Below are 20,391 nucleotides of genomic sequence, written 5' to 3' on the forward strand. Positions count from 1 at the left end.
TATTTTAGGTTCCTCTCTTTCTTTTGATTTGAAACGCCTTAAACAGGTATCTAACCCGATAGTTAAATATACCTTACGTATTTGGTTTCAATTCAGAAAATATTTTGATCTTAACCAATTTGGGCTAGCGATTCCTATTTTAGGTAACATATTTTTTCCTCCCTCTTTTATGGATCGTGCTTTTCAAATTTGGAAGACTTAAGGGTATTTCACTGTTTTTGGATTTATTTTTAGATGGTTCCCTTATGTCTTTTGAACAATTATCTAATAAATATAATTTATTAAGAATACATTTTTTTAGATATCTACAAGTTAGAAATTTCCTAAGTACTATACTTTCTTCCTTTCCAATGCTTCCTCCTACATACATTTTAGATACTATAATTAACCTTAATCCATGTCAGAAAGGTGCATCGGCTATGATTTATAATATTATTATGAAACTTAGGAAAGCTCCATTTGATAAGATTAGGGTAGATTGGGAACAGGAATTGGGGTCTATCATTTCCGTGGATGACTGGGGGCAGATTTTACAATTAGTCAATACTTCCTCTATCTGTGCTAAACATTCCCTAATTCAATTTAAAGTTGTTCATAGAGCACATATGTCCAAAGATAAATTAGCTTGCTTTTATTCTCAATTAATCCTTTTTGTGACAGATGTCCGGGGCAGATAGCCTCTTTAACTCATATGTTTTGGTCTTGTCCTACTCTGGAAACTTTTTGGAGAGACATTTTTAATATTATCTCTAAGGTATTGAATATAGATATCTCTCCTCACCCTATTACTGCTATCTTTGGACTACCTAAAATTTCCAGTAATCTTTCTCCTTCAGCCCGTAGAATGATTGCATTTCTTACTTTAATGGCGAAAAGATGTATCTTACAACATTGGAAAGAGCCTAATGCTCCAACTACCTTTTTTTGGTTTTCTCAGACGATATTATGCTTGAATTTGGAGAAAATTAGAAGCAATCTTTATGATTCCTCATTTAAATTTGAACAGACCTGGAGATCTTTTATTCAATATTTTCATTTAATGTAATATATACCCTTCTTATTTTTTTTTACTGTTTTTAATGGAGGTCGGGATTGAGGACGTGATTTTAAGTTTTTTAACTCTGGTTTCAGGTTAGCCCATTGCTTTGCTTTGCATTTAGTTAGTTGCACGGTGGTTTTTTTTGGGGTTTTTTTCCCTTTTCTCTATTGATATATATATATATAAATTAGTATACTATTATGTTACGTTGGTACGTTATGTTTAAATTACATTGTTTGTATCATTTTTTTTGTATTAATATCTCCTGTAATTTTATTATATTCTAACAGTGTATTAGTGCCTATATGGCTTACCTTTTTGTATACTTATTCAATAAAAAGATTTAAAAAGGAAAGTTACTTGAATAAAAAACTTATGAAGATCGTTTTCAACTGTGCAAGGCTAACTTTTTTAAATAATATGTTCCTGAAGTGATGTCTGATAGACTTGAAGTTATATTAAACAATTTTTTCATTAACCTTTCAAGGTGAGATATAATAATATTGAGGAAAGTAATTGAACAGCTTTGATGAAAGGATAACATGGAATTGGCACAATGCAAATGTTTACATTTAATTTCTGATTTGCATTTTATTTCTGGTCTGAATTTTATTTCTTGGCTGCATGGATAACAATGACAAATTGTTCTCTTAAGGAATTGCTGTTGTCAGGGATGCCGGAGATTGACGTGACTGACTGGCAACACAATACAGAATACACCAGTGGCTATGATAAAGAAGAACCAGTGATAAAGGTACTGAGTACAGTTTGCAAGATAAAATTCATTAGCTGCGTACCTTTTCTTCAAGAAGGCTATATTTAAGCTCTGTTATCAGCATATAGTACAGGAATGTATCCCTAAAAGATGTTTAAAAAAAACAAACTTGAAGATAGAAGGAAGTCTCCATACGAGGAAAAAAAAATCTAAATTGTAGAAACTTGCAAAACATTTTTAATTTGCACTTCACTCTTTGTGCTGTCGCTTAAGTTTCTTGAATGTGGATTGCATTGTTACATAGTTGTGCAGTATTAAAGTATAAATATTTGCCATACGTGGAAGATAACGCAGTAAATACAATGCACTAACTCTAGTTAACATCAGTGGGGGAAAATGTTACTCCCTTCAATGAGTTATGTATTCAGGATTATAGTAAAGTATTTGGATATGTGTTACTGTTGAGCAATGTAGATATGGTTATGTCAAGTAAATTAACTGTAACTTAATGGTTAGTAAATTGAAAATTAAACTGAAGTAGGTGGTATAGTGGTTCACTTAAGTAGAATCACGTGTAGTCATGGTAGTGAAGAAGGCTGTTGGCCCACTGGCCTGCGTAGGTGCGGACATTGAGTATAGAAGTTGGGAGGTCACACTTGGAGTATTGTGTTGAGTTTTGTCAGCCTGCTGTGGGAAGGATGTTATTAAAATAGTAAGAGTGTCAAAAAAAATGTGGTAAAAATTTAGAAGGATGTTGCCAGTACTTGAGTGTTAAGACATAGGGAGAGGTTGGATAGGTTTAGACTTTATTTTGTAGACTGTAAGGGACAGTGATTTTTACAAAGCTGTTTCAAGCCATTAGGGGCATAGATAGGGTTAGGAATCAAGAAATGAGGGTTTAAGTTGAGAGGAAAAAATTATAAGATGGACTCAATTTTTAATTTTACAGAAAGTCTGGTATCACTGTGGAATTAGTGCCGGGGGAAGTTATTGAGGCATTTACATAACTTTTCAGGTGTATTATAATCTGAATGCAAGAAAACAACATTCCTCTGGACCACGGTGCACCCACAAAACATATATCACACATAGCACCTAATATTACAAAAATATTACCATAATTAAGTTAAAATGTAATTGAAAATGCGTGTAGTGTATTTTGGAAGACTGTTGGACAGGTACATGGATAGGAAAGGTTTAGAAGGAAATGGGCTAATTGCTAGCAAATGGGATGAGTTTGTGTGGGGCATCTTGGTTGGCATGGACCATTTTGGGCTGAAGATGTACAAAATATTTCCTTTCCATTTATCTTTGACTTTTGGACTGATGAAATAGAAAAACCAGAAAATACTGGAAATACACAGCAGGTAAGGTAGAGAGAAGAAAAAGTTAATGTATCAGGTTTGTGACCTTTCATCAGAACTAGTTAAAAATGTCTTGTGTTGGAGAGAAGTGGAACAAGAAGTATTTCGTGATGATGTTGGTGAATACAAAATGGTGATGATGCTGGGTGACAGAGGATGTGAAGTCTTGTCAGTACAGATTACCTGTCTGGAAGAGATGTAAATGAAGGAAGGCAGGAGCAGAAACATGATTCAGGAACAGTAAAACAGGGCATTGGATGTAGTTGCTGGATATCTGTAATGAAAGAATGGTGCAAACACCCAGCAAGTAAAATAGCCATTGTGGAAAAAGAAAAAGTCAGCATTAATGTTGCCATGACCATGAATTCCGAAGTTAAATTGGCATTTAACTGCTATTTAGTGCTTTGTATTTATAAAACTTTTTTTGTAAGGCCATGTTTATAGTCTATTAAGAATTCATAGTGAGTGTTTGCATTATTGAAATAAACTTTCAGATTTTCAGCAGGTATATTCTGCCTTTCGCATTACATCAGATATAGTCTATCATAATGTAGAGTGATCCAGAGATCAACAATACTAATTCACAAATTCATACATCACATGGCATCTAGAGAATTTGAATTTAATTTTTTTACTTTCAAAAATCTGAAACTAAGATGATAAAAGGCAATGAAGTATTTCAATTGTAGCCATACATTATTTACGTAAGAAACTTTTATCTTTACCTGTGCCAGATGGGACTCCAGTTCCACTATAGTTCACTCTTACTACCTTCCTACCTTATGGAGCAGTTTAGCCTTAAGGCACTTAGTTGCATCAAAAACTATGGCAATCTCAAGATTTCAGTGAACTGAGCTAACTACCATATTCAGAAGGCATGGGAAATGAACTCTGGTCATTCTAGGGCTAGTACAATATAATTTATCAATATTTTAAAAAGCCCTTATAGAAAAAGGACCTAGTGCTTTCCCAGCATATATGACAAATGAACTCTTCTCGGGCATCCAGCTGAGTACAGGTATTGATTTTAATCAACGTTTTAATGACAAGCTCTGCCATTCCATCAGGCATCATCCCTGGTGAAAATGGCAGGGTTTGTCATCAAAACGTTGCTTAAAATTGATGCTGTACTTGGTTAAAAGCCAGAGAACAGTTTATTCCCCTTATAGAAAAGTTGTCTGTTGTGTAAAGTTCACACGGGTACCTTTTCCACCCATTAAAAATATCACTTAATGTTATCTCAAAGCAGTCATCTGTGTTTGTTGCTCAAAATTTCCAACAGCTGCAGAATCTCCTGTGTAATGTCAACTCAAATCTTTTTTTCTAGTGGTTCTGGGAAGTTGTCAAAGAGTTTACTCAAGAAGAATGTGTATTACTATTACAGTTTGTTACAGGCAGGTAAGGCAAACTGATTAAAATTGATTCATAAAGCCATGTGACTACATAATTTCAGGCACCCGTTCAGATCTGCAAATATATCTGACTTTGCTAATTGACTTTCTAATTATTGGAATGCTTGGGTGAAGGAAGAGACGGCAAGTGGCTGAGGAAAAAAAAAACTAATGCACTAAAGTCAAATGAAATGGCATTTGTTTCAGCTTTTGAAATAGTTCGGGGTTGTCATCGTGAAGATTTCCAATAGTATTTATGAACATTTAAATCTATTTTGGTAAATATTTTTAAAATTGATTTTGGTCAATTGGAGTATGAAACAATCCAATTGTGATCACAATTTGTAACATACACTCAGTGGCCATTTTATTAGGTTCACCTATCCTTATTAATGAAAATATCTAATCAACCAGTCACGTGGCAGCAACTCATTAAAGCATGCAGACATAGTCAGGAGGCTCAGTTGTGTTTCAGACCGAACATCAGAATGAGGGAAGATCTGATCTAAATGACTTTCACCATGCAATGATTGTTGGTGTTGGATGAGATGTTTGAATATCTCAAACTGATGAACTCGTGGGAGTTTCATGCACAGCATTCTTTAGAGTTTACAGAGAATGGTGTGAAAAACAAAACACTGAGTGGCATTTCAACGGGCACCATTGTTCCTGAATGGCCAGACTCGTTCAAGCTGACAAGGAGGCGACAGTAACTCATAACCATGTGTTGCAACAGTGGTGTGCAGGAGATACCTAAGTGGCCACTGAATGTACTTAGTGGATCTTGACGGGGAAAACTGGCATTAAAAATGTAAACAAAACTGGCCAGATACTGGACTGAGTAGCAGTTTTTCAGGCTAATGCAAACCAAAGTTGATTTTAACCTGAAGTAACTTCCATTAATTTAATTTTCTTTGTTCTGAATTTGCATGGTGTGCAATTGATCACAAATCTATAGGAGCATTACTGACATTTTCTGAATGCGCTTTGTCATAATTGCATTGCTTGTTTTCATCCAGATTAACATAAATTGTCGCTCAAAGCTGCATATGACAGCTATTATGCTTAGTCTCAGTAGATCGATCATAGAGTTCTAGTTTGTGTTTTATTTCTGATTTCAAAAGACTTTCTGCTGACATCAGGAGATCTGACAGGATAGTGTCAGTACTGACTGCAGAATTATTCAAATAACCTAATATCCAATATGCTAAAACAAACACTCTGCTTTTTGCAGCAGTCATCAGTTGAGCTACTTATTCAGTGAGTGCCTCAATGGTAACAACGTTAGCATTACTCCATTACAAAAAGCTTTGGGATCGATGGCTGTATAGGACACGAGTGAGATCGCACTTATAGCATTATGTGTTGTTCTGGTTGCCATATTAAAAGATTAAGCTAAAGAGGATGCAGAAAAAATTTGTGAGGTTGAGGATGTTGCTGGGGCTTGAGAGGCTGGATAGTCTGGGACTATTTTCTCTGGGTCATGGAGGCTGATGGGTAACCTGACAGAGGTTTATAAAATCATGAGGAGCCTAGGTTTGGAGCATTGTCAGTCTTTCCCAGGGTAGGGCTGTTTGAAACTAGAAGACATAGGTTGCAGGTGAAGGGGTGGATTTAAAGGGGACCAGAGGAACAGGTGTTTGATACAGGGGGTGGTGGGTGTATGGATTGAGCTGTCAGAGCAAATAGTAGAGGGTGGTACAATAACAACTTTAACAGATATTTGCACAGATTGATGGATCGAAAAGGTTTCAAGGGATATGGACCAAATATAGGTAAATGGGACTACTCAGGAGGGCACCTTGGTCAGCATGGACGAGTTGGGTTAAAATGACTTTTCGTGCTGTATGAATTAGTAGATATGGTAGAGTATTCAGAGAGGCTTGGGAACTTTTTAAAGTTCGAGGCAAAGACTCTTAGGATGAGTTCATTGTGAATGAATCTTCAAGACATCAGCTTTAAGTTCCTTGGATTAAACATCACCGAGGATCTCAAATAGTCTACATACCGGCTGTGTGGTGAAAAAGGCACAACAGCACCTCTTTCACTTCAGATGGTTGAAGAAGTTTGGTGTGGCCCCCCCAAATTTTAAGAACTTTCTATAGGAGCACAATTGAGAGCATCCTGACTGGCTGCATTACTGCCTGGTATGGGAACTGTACTTCCCTCAGTCGCAGGACTCTGCAGAGAGGGAAGTGGACACCCAGTGCATCTGTAGATGTGAACTTACCACTATTCAGGACATTTACAAAGACAGATGTGTAAAAAGGGCCCGAAGGATCATTGGAGACCCATGTCACCGCAACCACAAACTTCCAGCTGCCACCATCTGGGAAACAGTAAGGCAGCATAAAAGGCAGGACCAACAGGCTCCAGGACAGCTTCTTTCAGGCCATCAGACTTGCTTAATTCATGCTAATGCAACTGTATTTCTATGTTATATTGAGTGTCCTGTTGTACATAATATTTATTATAAATTATTATAATTACACATTGCATATTTGAACAGAGACGTAACATAATGACTTTTACTTATGGATATGAAGGATGTAAGTAATAAAGTCAATTCAATTCAATCGTACATATCATACGAACTCCTAGTAATGGCCTCCCCTTCTCTATTTCCCATCCCCTTTTTCCTCTCTCACCTTATCTCCTTGCTTTCCCATTGCCTTCCTCCGCTGCTCCTTCCCCTTTTAATTTTTTCCATGGCCTTCTGCCCTCTCCTATTAGATTACCCCTTCTCCAGCCCTGTACCTCTTTCACCAATCAACTTCCCAGCTCTTCACTTCCCCTCCCCCCAGTTTCACCTATCACTTTGTGTTTCTTCCTTGCCTCCCCCCACCTTCTAGCTCTGACTCCTCATTTTTTTTTTCTCTCCAGTCCTCCTGAAGAGTCTTGGCCCAAAATGTCAACTGTACTCTTTTCCATAGATGCTGCCTGGCCTGCTGAGTTCCTCCAGCATTTTGTGTGTGTTGCATGGATCATAGGAAGTTCTTGATATCGAATGCCATACTTCATTGCAATCCCATGACTCATTAATACTGAGGTGGTTGGCTCTGTCAGGGATCTACAGCAGTTAGTGCTATCCTAATAGATGGAGGTTACCAACGGGATATCCTTTGCTCTGCTAAGCCAAGGAGCCAGGCGTTGACCAAGTGTCTAATCAAAGATAAATGCTTGTTCATGCAACCTGCAAAACCTCCATCCCACTGCAAACAAAGTGACACTCTCTACACCCATTGTCACGAAGCTTGGAGAGCTTAGATAAAACATTGTAAATTAAAGCAGAGGAACAGGGCCATTGGGCTATGATGTTTGTGCTGATTATGATGCCAAATGAAGCTAATCCCAGCTTTCCTGTCTATGATTCATCCTCTTCATTTACACATTTGTTAAAATGTCACTGTTGTGTCTACTTGCATCACCATGCCTGGCAGTGCATTCCAAGCACCTACTCCTCTTGTAGAAAATGAACTTGCCCTGCCTATCTCCTTAAGCTTACCCCAGCTCATCTTAATGTTATGGCCTCCAGTCTTTGCCATTTTTACCCTTGGAAAGGACTCTTGACTACCTATCCTATCTATGCCTCTCATTTCATAAACTTCTGTCTAGTCTCCCTCAGGCACTGATGCTCCAGAGAATCTATCCATTTCCTCCTTGTAGCTAATACTCTCAAATCCAGGCAGCATTCTGATGATCCTTTCCTGCACCCCTTCCAATGTCTCCATATCCTTTCTGTAATGGGAGTGACCAGCATTGAATACAGTATTCCAATGTGGCCTAACTGAAGCTTTATATTCTCTCTTGCTGATCTCCAGAGCCTCACATACTGATTTTTACGCATGAATAACTTCCTGATGTCCCTGTGGTAGTAGGATCATATTTCACCCTATTAGCAACAATTATGATCTCACCTTCATCTTTTTGTGTTGTGTTCAATCCCATTCATGAATGTAGGCATCTGGGAACAGATATTGCAGAGCAGATGCTTAGTTTCAACATCAGATCATGCTTGTATTTCGGACTCCTGTGGGAGGTTGGTATTATGCAAGGATGGATCAGTTGATGGAGAAAACTTCTGATCTAGAAGTAAACTTCACTTTGGATGTCACATTCAATCATTGTCAGAATGAAGAAGCAGTAATGGCATCAGTCAGATTATTTCACTGCTCTGCTGAGTGACGTCGTGATTCTTATATGAAAATCCTCCTTCATTACCTTGTTGCAGTTAGGATTTCCTTGAGCACATTGGCATGAAAGGCATATCATTAAAAACTATACTTGAGTAAAGTACTGCAGGATGTGCATCAGTTCTAGCATGTGCTACATCAAGTTTTGTTGTGCAGTGAAAGAATCTGTTCTAAGCAGTGCCAGTATATGGGTAATGCTATGTGAAATGCAAAATCAAATAATAAATGGCATTACTTGTCAATTAACATTAAATTGAGCTTGTACCAAACTTGTGATCCAGAGACCAATATTCAGATCACAGCATGTTAGCTGTCGAACATAAATCTGAGTAATTGTCTGGAATGAAAGTTCTGGTCATTTGTAATGAGGACTGCAGAAGAACTATATTGTTGTAAAAACCTATCTAATATCTTTCAAGCAAAAAAATCTGCCATCCTTGCCCAGTCTGGTTTTTGTGTGACACCAGATCAATTGATGTGGTTGATGAGTATCCAGGGATGCACATTGAATAGGTCTTTTTGTGGAAGTTGCAGTAAGGCAAGGGTTAATGTCCAGATAAGGTTAGATTACAGATAGAGTGCAGACAGCCCAGGCAAGAAAGGTCTTTGAGAAGCATAGCTTCCCTTTGCACAGCAGTTTACCAGAGCCATTGAGGCTTACTGAGACAAGGTAAGAATATGACAAGAGGGATGCAAGGGACATGCACACCAATGAAGTGACAATTACTTTGCCAACTTCAAAGTATCAGCAAGTTGTTAACTTGTACTTTCAATTAATTTATAACACCTGTAATTGTGAATGGTGATTGATTTTGTAAGTAAGGAATTCAAACATACACAGTTTACCAAATAGCCAATATCCATAACTGCTAGTCAAATCTATATGAAAATGGCATTTCTCTGTTTAGAATTCAGAATTGTGGGTGACGAAGGCCATGCTGTTCTCCTTGCGTACAACTTATTTATTGAGAGCAACACGAATAGGCCCTTCTGGCCCTTGTCACCACGCTGCCCGCCCAGCACCGCACCAACCGCTATGCTACCATGGCACCCAAGTAGAAGTGAAAGTATAATTGAGGAGTGAGTGCAAGTTCTCACTGTCCACTTAATCGGCGATGGTGTGTTCAGTGGTTTCCTAAAAAAAAAATTAAGTTGGTTAAAATGTGCTGGCATGATTCTCCTGTGGCTGCTAAAAGACTACTGTTTCAGTTTGACCACAGAAGCTATTGCCCTCGATGGGCTGGCTTGATGGAGCAGTCTGGAATAGTTGTCAATGGCGTTACTTAAACATGTTTACTGAGAAGCCATTATGGCAGATGAATTGTGAGTGAGTACATCGATATCCTAAATCTGCATAGCAGTTGAGCTCTTGGGAATTAACCATTGAGGCATTGACCTGTTGGCATTTACTGCAGATCACAAGTTCAACTGGTGGACACCGCAGATCATTTTCTTGTCCCTGTTTATCACATGACTCTGAATAATGCCCTTTGGTTCTCTATGTGCTGGTGATTTGGAATATCTGGATTGTCTGAGCCTTTGCTAATTGGTGATCATGAGCTACAGCATGAAGTCTTGGTGTGGATGTGCATGTTTGTATAAGGTGAGGGAGCTTGGAGAAAGACCGTGCTTATGATACTCAGAGAACACAGGATTCTGCAGATGCTGGAAATCCAGAGCAACATACTCAAGATGCTGGAGGAATTCAACAGGTCAGGCAGCATCTATGGAAATTAACACACAGTCAAAGTTACGGGCCGAGCCACCTTCCGGACTGAAAAGGAAGGGGAAAGGTGCCAGAATAAAAAGGGGGAAGGAAAGAAGGAACAGCTAGAAGCTGATAGGTGAAGCCAGGTGGGTGGGAAAGATAAGGGACGGCAGAGGAAGGAATCTGATGAGAGGAAAGTGGATCATGGGAGAAAAGGAAGGAGGAGGGTACCCAGGGAGAGGTGATAGGCAGGTGAGGAGAAGAGCTAAGAAGCTGGAGTGGGGAATAGGGAAGGTGGGAATGGAGAAATAAAATTACCGGAAGGAGAAATCGTTATTCATGCCATCAGGTTCGAGGCTACCGATCTGATGCTCCCGATGCAGCCTCTTCTACACTGGTGAGTACCAATGTAAATCAAGCTTTGATGAGCACCTCTGCTCCATCCCCCAAAAGTGGAATTTCCCAGTGGCTAACCATTTTAGTTCCTCTCTCCATTCCCGTTCTGACATGTTGGTCCATGGCCTCTTTTGCCACAATGAGGATGCCCTCAGGGTGGAGGGACAGCACCTCTATTTCGTCCAGGTAGCCTGATGGCGTAAAGTGGAGTGGTTAAAAGTTGTCAAGCTTTTGTATCTTCTATCTGATAGAAGGGAGAAGAGAGAATGATCGGGTGGGGGTGGGGTGGAGTAATGGTGAGGCACAGGGGTGGTCTTTGATTATGCTGGCTGCTTTTCTGAGGTGGCAGGAAGTGTGGATGGAGTTCAGGGAGGGGAGGCTGGTCTTTGCGCTGGACTGAGCTGTGTCCACAACTCTGCAATTTCTTGGTTTTGGGCTCATCTACATGTGTGTTTGATGTTTGGCGGAGGGTTGGTTTTATTAACTTGATACCCTCTTATGTTAGGAGCTATGCTGCACTGAGTTGTGCTGTTGGAAATAGCAGAAATGCTGCTCTAGTATTTCTTTCCTTTGCAGATTGATTATTTGAAGCTAGCAGTATGTAGAAAAGTGTATTACAGTACCATGCTTTGTACAAAGTGTGACATTTTTATTTACTTTGATACAAGTGTGTTTTAATGGAAATGAACAGATTGTGTTTATTTACGTTCTTAAACTTTTCATTTTCTAAGCTCAAGGGTCCCACATGGTGGCTTTGCTTACCTTATGGGTGGCAGTGGATTGCAGAAGTTCACGATAGCTGCTGTACCGTACACTTCCAACCTCTTACCAACATCCAGTACCTGGTATGTAGAATCTATGAGCATTGTAAAATGGAGGCAGCATTTGATTTATTAAATTTATAAGTCAATATAAATCTTTCTCTTAATTCCATCTGTATCTGTTTAGAAATGTCATTCAAACTATGGTTTGTCCTTGGTTTCATAAAAATGAATTGATTTCAAGATGATCGTCTGTTTAGACTATTAAATGCTGTGACAGGAAGATAAATGCCAGCAGAAGAATAAATGAAACAATGTATTGGAAGCATTTAAAGTACTCTGAAATTTTGTTAAGTCAAGGCAGAAATTTCTCCAATAAAATCATCGCAATCCAACAGCCATTTTCTTAAAGACTAATTGTCAGTATTGTCATTTATTAGGTATTCTTTGCACACTTTTAACAGCTGTTAGATAAATGTATTTATGGGCTCTCATGTAGCTAGAATAGTAGGCAGTAATTTTCTGTGATTAAAAAGAATTGCCACCACAATGAAATGTACAATGGTATTTACTTTTATATTTCTCTATTTGTAAATTAAATCTAATTGACAAACCATAAAATATTACATGTCTGAGATTTACTTAAGTTTAATATTTATGCAAATAGACCATAAAACACCTTTAGAATTGACTTTCATTAGATTAACAGTTGACATCATGCCCCAAGATATTTTGGGTACTTTCTGCCACAGCCTTGGTATTTTTTTTGTTTATTTATTGAAGGGGACTTGGGATTTGCAGCTAAGTCAGCACTTAATTGTCCTTAAGAAAATGGCAGTGAATTGCTGCCGTCCTTGAGGTGTAGGTATACCTACAATGAGGTTAGTGAGAGATTTCCATGATTTTCGCCCAATGCCGGCAATATATTTCTAAATGGCTTGGAAGACAACTTTCAGGTGGTGGTCTTTGTGTGTTACTACAAGGCACCTTGTAGATGGTACCCGTTGCTAGTCCTGTGTATCAGTGCTGGAGTGAGTGGTTGTGGGTGGGCTGCTCTGTCTTGTAGGATGTTGAGCTTCTTGAGTGTAGTTAAAATGATGACATCTTCTATTATCTGCTGATGACTGAGAGCACACATGGCAGTGGTAAGCCAGATTGCCCTACTTTTTTTTTGTACAGGATGTTGACAATTTTTCCATGTTGGGTGCCATTACTGTAACTATAGGAACAACTTGGTTTAAAATGCAGAGTGTTCTGGAGCGCAATTCTCCAGAACTATAAGCTGGAATATTGACTAGACCAACAATCATTGTGTTATTTCCTCCTCAGCTGTTTCTGTACAACAAATTTCTGTGACGGTGGGATCTCAGGATGAATCGTAATTCATAAATTCAGAAGCTTACCTTGTTCTTTGATGCATTTAAAACATTAATAGGTACAATTCAGATCTTTATACAAATTTAATGCAAACATTTCAAAATCATCTTTTCCAGCATTAACATGTTGAAATTGCCAGAATATCCCAGCAAAGAAAACCTGAAAGATCGAATTCTCGTGGCATTACACTGCGGTAGCTATGGATATACCATGGCGTAAGTATATCTAAAGACATGGAAGTGGCTTTAGAAGAGACCTTCATTCCTCAACTCTGTTTAATAGTGCTTCCGATTTTAAAAGGTTTCCAGATTGATTTGCAAATTCACTGTAGCACATTTGTATATGCATGGGAAGCACAGAATGCTCATGTCAAGCATTATGCTTGTGTGTTATTTAGAAATTTTTATTTTTAAAATTGTTATACATAACTTATGCACTTGGAGGAAGGGATAGGAATTTGTAAATTTGCAATATATGTAGAAAAGGTATTCTGAAATGCAGACATAATCTTGGTGTACTGAATTAGTGGCTGAAGTATGCAAGTTCAATTGCTAAACTTCACTTACAGTGGAGGATAAGAAAAAGCCAAGGTTTCATTATATTTTTTGTAAGATAAGGATAGACATTTTATTTTTTTGTGAAGATGTTAATTTTTAGTTTATTACTCAGTCTTCATAATTTAACATCTTTTTGAGGGAGGGCATTATCATTAGAAATGACAAAATATTTAATAGATTCTCACAACCAAAATTATTTTACAGAATTTCTGCCAAATCTTAATTACCATCTTAAAAGGATTAAACTACCTTATGAAAGTATTTGTATATTGTGAAATTTATGTATATATTGCTTTGTCCTGTACGTTTGAAAAGCATGGTGCATCTACCTGTGTTTCTTGACAATTGCATGTTTCTTTTCTAAAAAAAAAATTAAATTTCTTACTGAAAAAATTGCCATTGTAGCTATGTTGCATTATTTAATGTCTATTATAAAATGGATAATGCATCAATGTCATTCTGCTGCATAACTTTTTCTTCTCTAGGACTCATCATTGAATTGACTTTATTTCTTACATCCTACACATACATGAGAAGTAATTACGTCTCCATCTGAATGTGTGTAGCCCTCAAGTCCCGACGGCTGCTTAAGTCTAGGGAAGACCATCTCTGGCCCCAGCAAACGTATGAGATTGAGATGCGAAAACTCCCGTTTGTGTGGATGCTGTGTGATGTGTTACCCTGTTACAAATCAGTACCACAAAATAACAGGCAGTACTCCACATTTGCAATTAAATGATTTAGCTTTATAATTCTTCATTTGATTAAAGGGTTAGTGAAGTAAAACAAAAAGAAAAGGGCATATTTTAATGAAACGGTGCACAAGTTGGAGCTCATGATTTCCTTTCTGCTGGTCCGTCATCGATTTCCCCGGGCTTCGTCGACTCCTGGCCCCACTCCAAGTCCACTCCTTTCTGGTGTCTACGACCCCTCCTTTCTGGCATCTTCGCTGTCCATCTTCTGCCGAACAAAAGACCCAGATCACTTTGGTGTCAGGCACATAGCCGAAAAAACACTCCCCTCATTGGATGGCTCACATTCCAAAGCACCCCTTACCCTCCTGATGAAGGGTCTCGGTCCGAAACGTCGACTGTACCTCTTCCTGGAGATGCTGCCAGAACCTGTTGCTCCTGGCTTTAATGCTGCGGTACCAGTGTGCCTGGTGTGGCCTCCTGTATATTGGTGAGACCCAACGTAGACTGGGAGACCACTTCGCCAAGCATCTAGGCTCTGTTCGCCAGAAAAAGTGGGATCTCCCAGTGGCCACCCATTTTAATTCCAATATGTCAATTGTGGCCTCCTCCAATGTCGCGATGAGGCCACACTCAGGTTGGAGGAACAACATCTTGTGTTCCGTTTGGATAGCCTCCAACCTGATGGCATGAACATTGATTTCCCAAACTTCTGGTAATGTCACACCTCCCCCTCATTCACCATTCCCTGTCTCCTTTTCCCTCTCTCACTTTATCTCCTTGCCCACCTATTGCCTCCCTCTAGTGCTCCTCCCCCTTTTCTTTCTGCCATGGTCTTCTGTCTCTTTCACCAATCAACTTCTCAGCTCTATACTTCATCCCCCCCTCTCCCTTCGGGTCAACTGTACTCTTTTCCATAGATGCTGCCTGGCCTGCTGAATTCCTCCAGCATTTTGTGTGTGTTGATATAGTGTAATGTGTTTGTGTTAACAACCAACACATGCAAATCTTAGATTTCTTTGAAAATGTAACCAAATGATTTTTAGAGGCTAGAAAAGAACTCAAGGAAGGAATTAGGAGAGCCAAGAGGGACCATGCAGGTGGTAGTTTAATTAGTTTAGCCCGACCTCGTGGGCTGCAGGGCCTGTTCTCTGCTGTACTGTTCTATGTTTTAGTTATGTTTTATTTTCATTTGATCATTAATGAAGTGAAATTCCATGTTCACATTTCTTCAAAGAGCAAGCAGTGCCCTTCAATGGTTGATGCCGGTAATGATTCATTGTGCTATTGCCAGCACCATTTTCAGACTTTTATTATACTTCCAATTAGTTTTTTAAAATATATGCTATGTATATTATAAATAACACATTTACACTTAATTCATTGCTTGTATAATTAAAGTAATTATAGCACTTAGGTAATGCTAATGCAAAGCTTCAAATATTTTATGTAGATATTTCCAATATAGAAAAATGCTTGAATAGACCCATTTTGCATTGGTGATTATCCACTCTGATAATGTAATTGGGATGGTATTATATGGTCCCAAGGAATGTATATACTGTAAATAGGACTCAAGTAATTAAGAAAGATGGATAGTACATTACTGTTCACTGTGTGCTTTTCTTATTTTGTTTGAAAATTATGTTTGTTTTTAATTCAGATTTAATTACTATGTTGATGCTAATTATCTAATGTTGCTCCCTTCATTCCAAATGTAATTGGCTTCCAGGTGAATACTCCTTGAGCAAAGAAGGAATATAATCATAAGCATCTACACACCAGGTAAAATCACCACTATTATGTCAGTCAAGAAACTGGTCTGTGTGTGTGTGAGTGGAGACAGAAGAAGACATCAGCTCACAAAAGGGAACAGATGGGCACAAACAACTAATATTCTCCTGTAGTTTCCAGGAGTAGGTAAGACCCGACGATGACCCATCTTCTCGATTTGCTGAGCTCTTGGTGAAGGTGACCTCAGTGTTGTTCAAAGGCTCAAAGGTCCAATTTTATGTCAGAGAAATGTATACAATATACATCCTGAAATGTTTTTTCTTTGCAAACATTCACAAAGAGGAGTACCCCAAAGCACGAATGACAGTTAAGCGCAAGAACCCCAAAGATCCCCTAGCTCCCCTTCCTCCCTTGTGTAAGTGGCAGCGAGCAACGACTTCCCCTCATTGCTTTTCTTCATGGTGGGGGACCACTTGACTTGGAGTTGCTTTAGGAGTATCTGCTTTATCCTGGGTGGTGTGGAGTTTCTTCAGAGTTTTTGGAGGTATAGAGAAGTGGAAAGCAGTTCATCATGTTCCTGAATTGTGCTTTGAAGATGCTGAAAAGTCTTTGTGTTGTCAGGAGCTGAGTCACTCATTCCAGAATGCCCAGTTTCTATCTTGTTCTTGCACCCACAGTTTTTGAATTGCTAGTAGTGTTGAGTTTCTGGTCAATGGTGGTATGGCAGTGTTGGGTGACGCAGCAATGGTAATGCTCTTGAATCTCAAGGTAAGAAATTAAGGTCTCTCTACTTGGAGTTAGTTATTGCCAGAATGTTATTTGATAACTGTTGGGCTATGTCTGAATGTTGTCCAAATCTATTTCATATGGCATGGGCAGCACTGCTTTCTGGTGAGTGTGTCAAGAATGAATCATTGTGTATTCATCAGTGAATATCCCAATTTTTAGTGTTATGATGGGAGAAAGATTATTGATTAAAATAGCTGAAAATAGTTTTGTGTAGGCTCAAGATGTGCAGTGATGTGCTGGGCTGGGATGATTGACTTCTAACAATTACAACTGTCTTCCTTTATGTGAGGTGAACATGGTTAAAAATGATGAAGTATAGTGATGAATTCTTCCATCAGAAAGATGGGTGCTGATTCAATTGTTGATGACACTCTTGACGACACCATCTAATTTGTTGTGACCTTGCATCTTATTCTGCAGTTTGTAATTGTTTTACCTCTGTACACTGCATAATGAATTGATCTGTAAGAACAGTATGCAAGACAAGTTTCTTACTGTACCTTGGAACATATGACAATAATAAATTTAGCAGGAACATCCCACAACTAGTCGATAATCTAGGCAGGGACACATATGTTCGTAGGTAAATTGGTGTTAGCATTAAGTGTTTTTGTAATATTCATCAGAAATGAGATAAAAGATAAAATAACTGAAAATAAACAAATGACAGATGTCTGAATAAAAATATTTTAAAAAATGATGACCTGCTGAGTGTTTCTAGTATTTTTATTGTGTGTGTTTGAGATAAAGCATACAATCTGTGGTACTCAAAATCTCTTCCCAAATAAAATGCCAGAGCGGAAGCTGAAATTTGGTGTAAGTACACCGAAGTTTGGTGGTGTTATGGATAGCGTAGAAGATTACCAAAGGTTACAGTGGAATATAGATCAGAACGCAGTTAAGTGCGGAGAAATAGGGCATGGAGTTTAATCTGGCCCAGTATGAGGTGTTGCACTTCAGGAGATCAAATGGCTCCCAAGGGTTCCTTTACCATAAGCTCCCTGATCAAATCTGATTTTATTATACGATACCCAATCCAAAATTGCTTTTCCCATAGGGGGCTCAACCACAAACTGCTCTAAAAAAGCATCTTGTAGGCATTCTACAAATTCTCTCTCTTGGGATCCAGGACCAACCTGATTTTCCCAATCTATCTGCATAAAGGGAATCTATCATGACTATCATAATATTTCCCTTAATGCATGCCGTTTTTATTTCCTGTTGAAATATATATCCCACATCCTGGCTACTGTTTGGGGAGTCTATATAATTCCCATCAGGATCTTTTTACAGTTGTAGTTTCTTAACTCTACCTTCAAGGATTCAAAACCTATCAACCTTCTGTCACCTCTTTCTAAGGGTTTGATTTCAATTTTTTACCAACAGAACCATGCCACATCCTCTGCCTACCTGTCTGTCCTTTCATACAAGATGTATCCTTGGATGTTAAGTTCTCAACTATGATTTTCTTTCAGCGGTATCTTGGTGTTGCCCACAACATCGTATCTGCCAGTCTCTAACTGTGCTACAAGATCATCCAGCTTCTTCCATATATTGCATACATTCAGCCTGGCGGATTTGAGATGGTGTTGCTGAAATATATCCCATGCCTTGATTTCAGAAGCAGAGTGGCAGGCAGGGATCACAGCTGGTGAATTTTATTCCACATTTGATGTCTTAATTTTTTCCACTGTTGGCTTCCACTAGTGGTAAACTTTATTGATAATTGCCTTTGTCATCTGAGATATGGGGAGTAAATAGTTAGCAGTCTTTCTGTGAACCTTAGTGGAAAGCAATGAGGGCAGGCTAGAAGAGGATCTTGATTTTGGAGATAATATGTGGGTATATTTAGCCCCAGAAACCTTCTTTGAGGTCAAGGAATTCTTCTGCTCTGACCTTGGGGGGAAAAGAAATCCTGGTCTGCACCCCAAGTGGAAACAAACTGATGCTCTTTACGTTACAAGATGGCTGTGCTCATGGACGCAGTGCCCACCGTGACTCCAGTCAACAGTGAAAGCTTTTGTGTTATTTGAATTTTCTATGCCTGGGAACACTGCTGGTCATAAAGAATACTAAAGTCTGCAAGTGCACCTCATTAGCGAGTGGAATAACAAAGGTGGCAGACTAACATGGGCCCTTTCTCCATGCCGAGGTCTACTACAATGGCCATTACAAGTAAGTGCACTGGTATTCAAGCAAGACTTAAAACGGATCCCTGCAGACCCAGCGTCTCCCATCTGTAACCCTGAAGCCGCTCACCTGATGGTGTCTTCATTGTTACTGGTGGTTTACAGGCCAACTTAAAAACAGTCCTGCCGAAGTTCTACAAGCATGTCAACTTCGCAACCAGGGGAGAGAATACATTAGACCTCATCTATACCAATACTTGGATACTCAGACCACATATCAAATTTCCTTATCCCTGCGTGTCACAGTGACGTGTGGCGCATGTGGCAAGGAAACCAACTATGGCCACAAGTCCACCCTGTGCATCAACAATAGTTATGCCTCCCTTTCTGATAGGCTGAATGCCTTCTCTGCATTCTGAATGATGTAACGTCTAGGAAAGTCCCCCCTCCCTGGGGGAACTAGCACCCTGACTGGCCGCAGCTGAGGTGAGGGGGATCCCCGTGTAAAGTGCAGGGCTGGAGAACATAACTAATCAGGTGCTGAGGGGCTGTGTGGCCCAGCTAACAGAGGTCTTAACAGACATTATTAATATCTCTCTGAAATATTGCACAGTCCCTGCAGGCTTAAAAACAGCCACCACCATCATCCCTGAGCCCAAAACAGCAATGGTAATGTGCCTAGACAATTACAGCCCGGTGGCACTGGCTTCAACAATCATGAAGTGCTTTGAACGGCTGGTAATAGACTGTGTAAAATCCTATCTTCCGGCCGCATTGGACCCTTTCCAGTTTGCCGACCACTCAAAAAGTCCACTGATGATGCCATAGCACTGGCCCTCCGCTCTGTCCTGTTCCACCTCAAAAACCATGACTTATATACCAGGATGTTGTTCGTCAACTTCAGCTCAGCGTTTAACATAATCATCCCTCAGACATGGTGGGTAAACTGTCCCCATTGGGACTTGACACCCTCCTCTGTAACTGGGTCTTGAACTTCTTGGCGGAAAGACCCTGGTCAGTCCAAGCTGGCAGCAAGATCTCAAACTCCATCACACTGAGCATTGGTGCCCCCCAGGGCTGTGTGCTCAGCCCGCTGTTGTTTATGCTGCTGACTCACGACTGCACTGTCAGATCCAGCTCAAACCGTATCATCAAGTTCACTGATGATACAACAGTGGTTGGCCTCATCAGCAAAAATGATGAGTCAGCATACAGAGAAGAGGCAGAGAGGCTTGTCAAGTGGTGTGAGAACAACAACCTGAGTCTCAACATGAACAATAAAAAATAGATGATTGTGGACTTCAGGAAGCCACGGGTTGATCACTCTCCATTGCATATCAATGGCTCTGCTGCAGAGAGTGAAGAGCGCAGGCTCTCTTGGTGTGTACATAACAGATGAACTAACTTGAACCATACACTTACACTTTCTGAGGAGACTAAGGCTTGCAAGGCACATCACCTCCATTCTAACAACTTTCTAAAGGAGCACCTGTCTGGCTGCATCATTGTTTGGTCTGGAAGCTGCAAAGCATCGGACTGCAAGACC

General features: G+C 39.4%; 1 protein-coding gene across 7 annotated transcripts in view; it reads left to right on the forward strand.

Moving 5' to 3' along the window:
* Positions 1-17,290, forward strand: part of hace1 (HECT domain and ankyrin repeat containing E3 ubiquitin protein ligase 1) — an 87,884-nt gene extending 70,594 nt beyond the window's left edge. For 2 of the 7 annotated variants that reach the window (XM_063040294.1, XM_063040300.1), the window contains exons 21-25: positions 1,695-1,793; positions 4,446-4,516; positions 11,538-11,651; positions 13,061-13,159; positions 13,987-14,450. In XM_063040294.1, coding sequence (XP_062896364.1) covers positions 1,695-1,793; positions 4,446-4,516; positions 11,538-11,651; positions 13,061-13,159; positions 13,987-13,999 — 396 coding nt within the window. In that variant the 3' untranslated portion in view covers positions 14,000-14,450. Of the gene's footprint in view, positions 1-1,694; positions 1,794-4,445; positions 4,517-11,537; positions 11,652-13,060; positions 13,884-13,986; positions 14,451-15,925 lie in introns of those variants that run through there. The other 5 variants (XM_063040295.1, XM_063040298.1, XM_063040296.1 and 2 more) reach the window with 4 other exon arrangements.
* Positions 17,291-20,391: the final 3,101 nt, after the last annotated feature.

Source organism: Mobula hypostoma, chromosome 2, assembly GCF_963921235.1.
Source record: "Mobula hypostoma chromosome 2, sMobHyp1.1, whole genome shotgun sequence".
Taxonomy (NCBI): Eukaryota; Metazoa; Chordata; class Chondrichthyes; order Myliobatiformes; family Myliobatidae; genus Mobula; species Mobula hypostoma.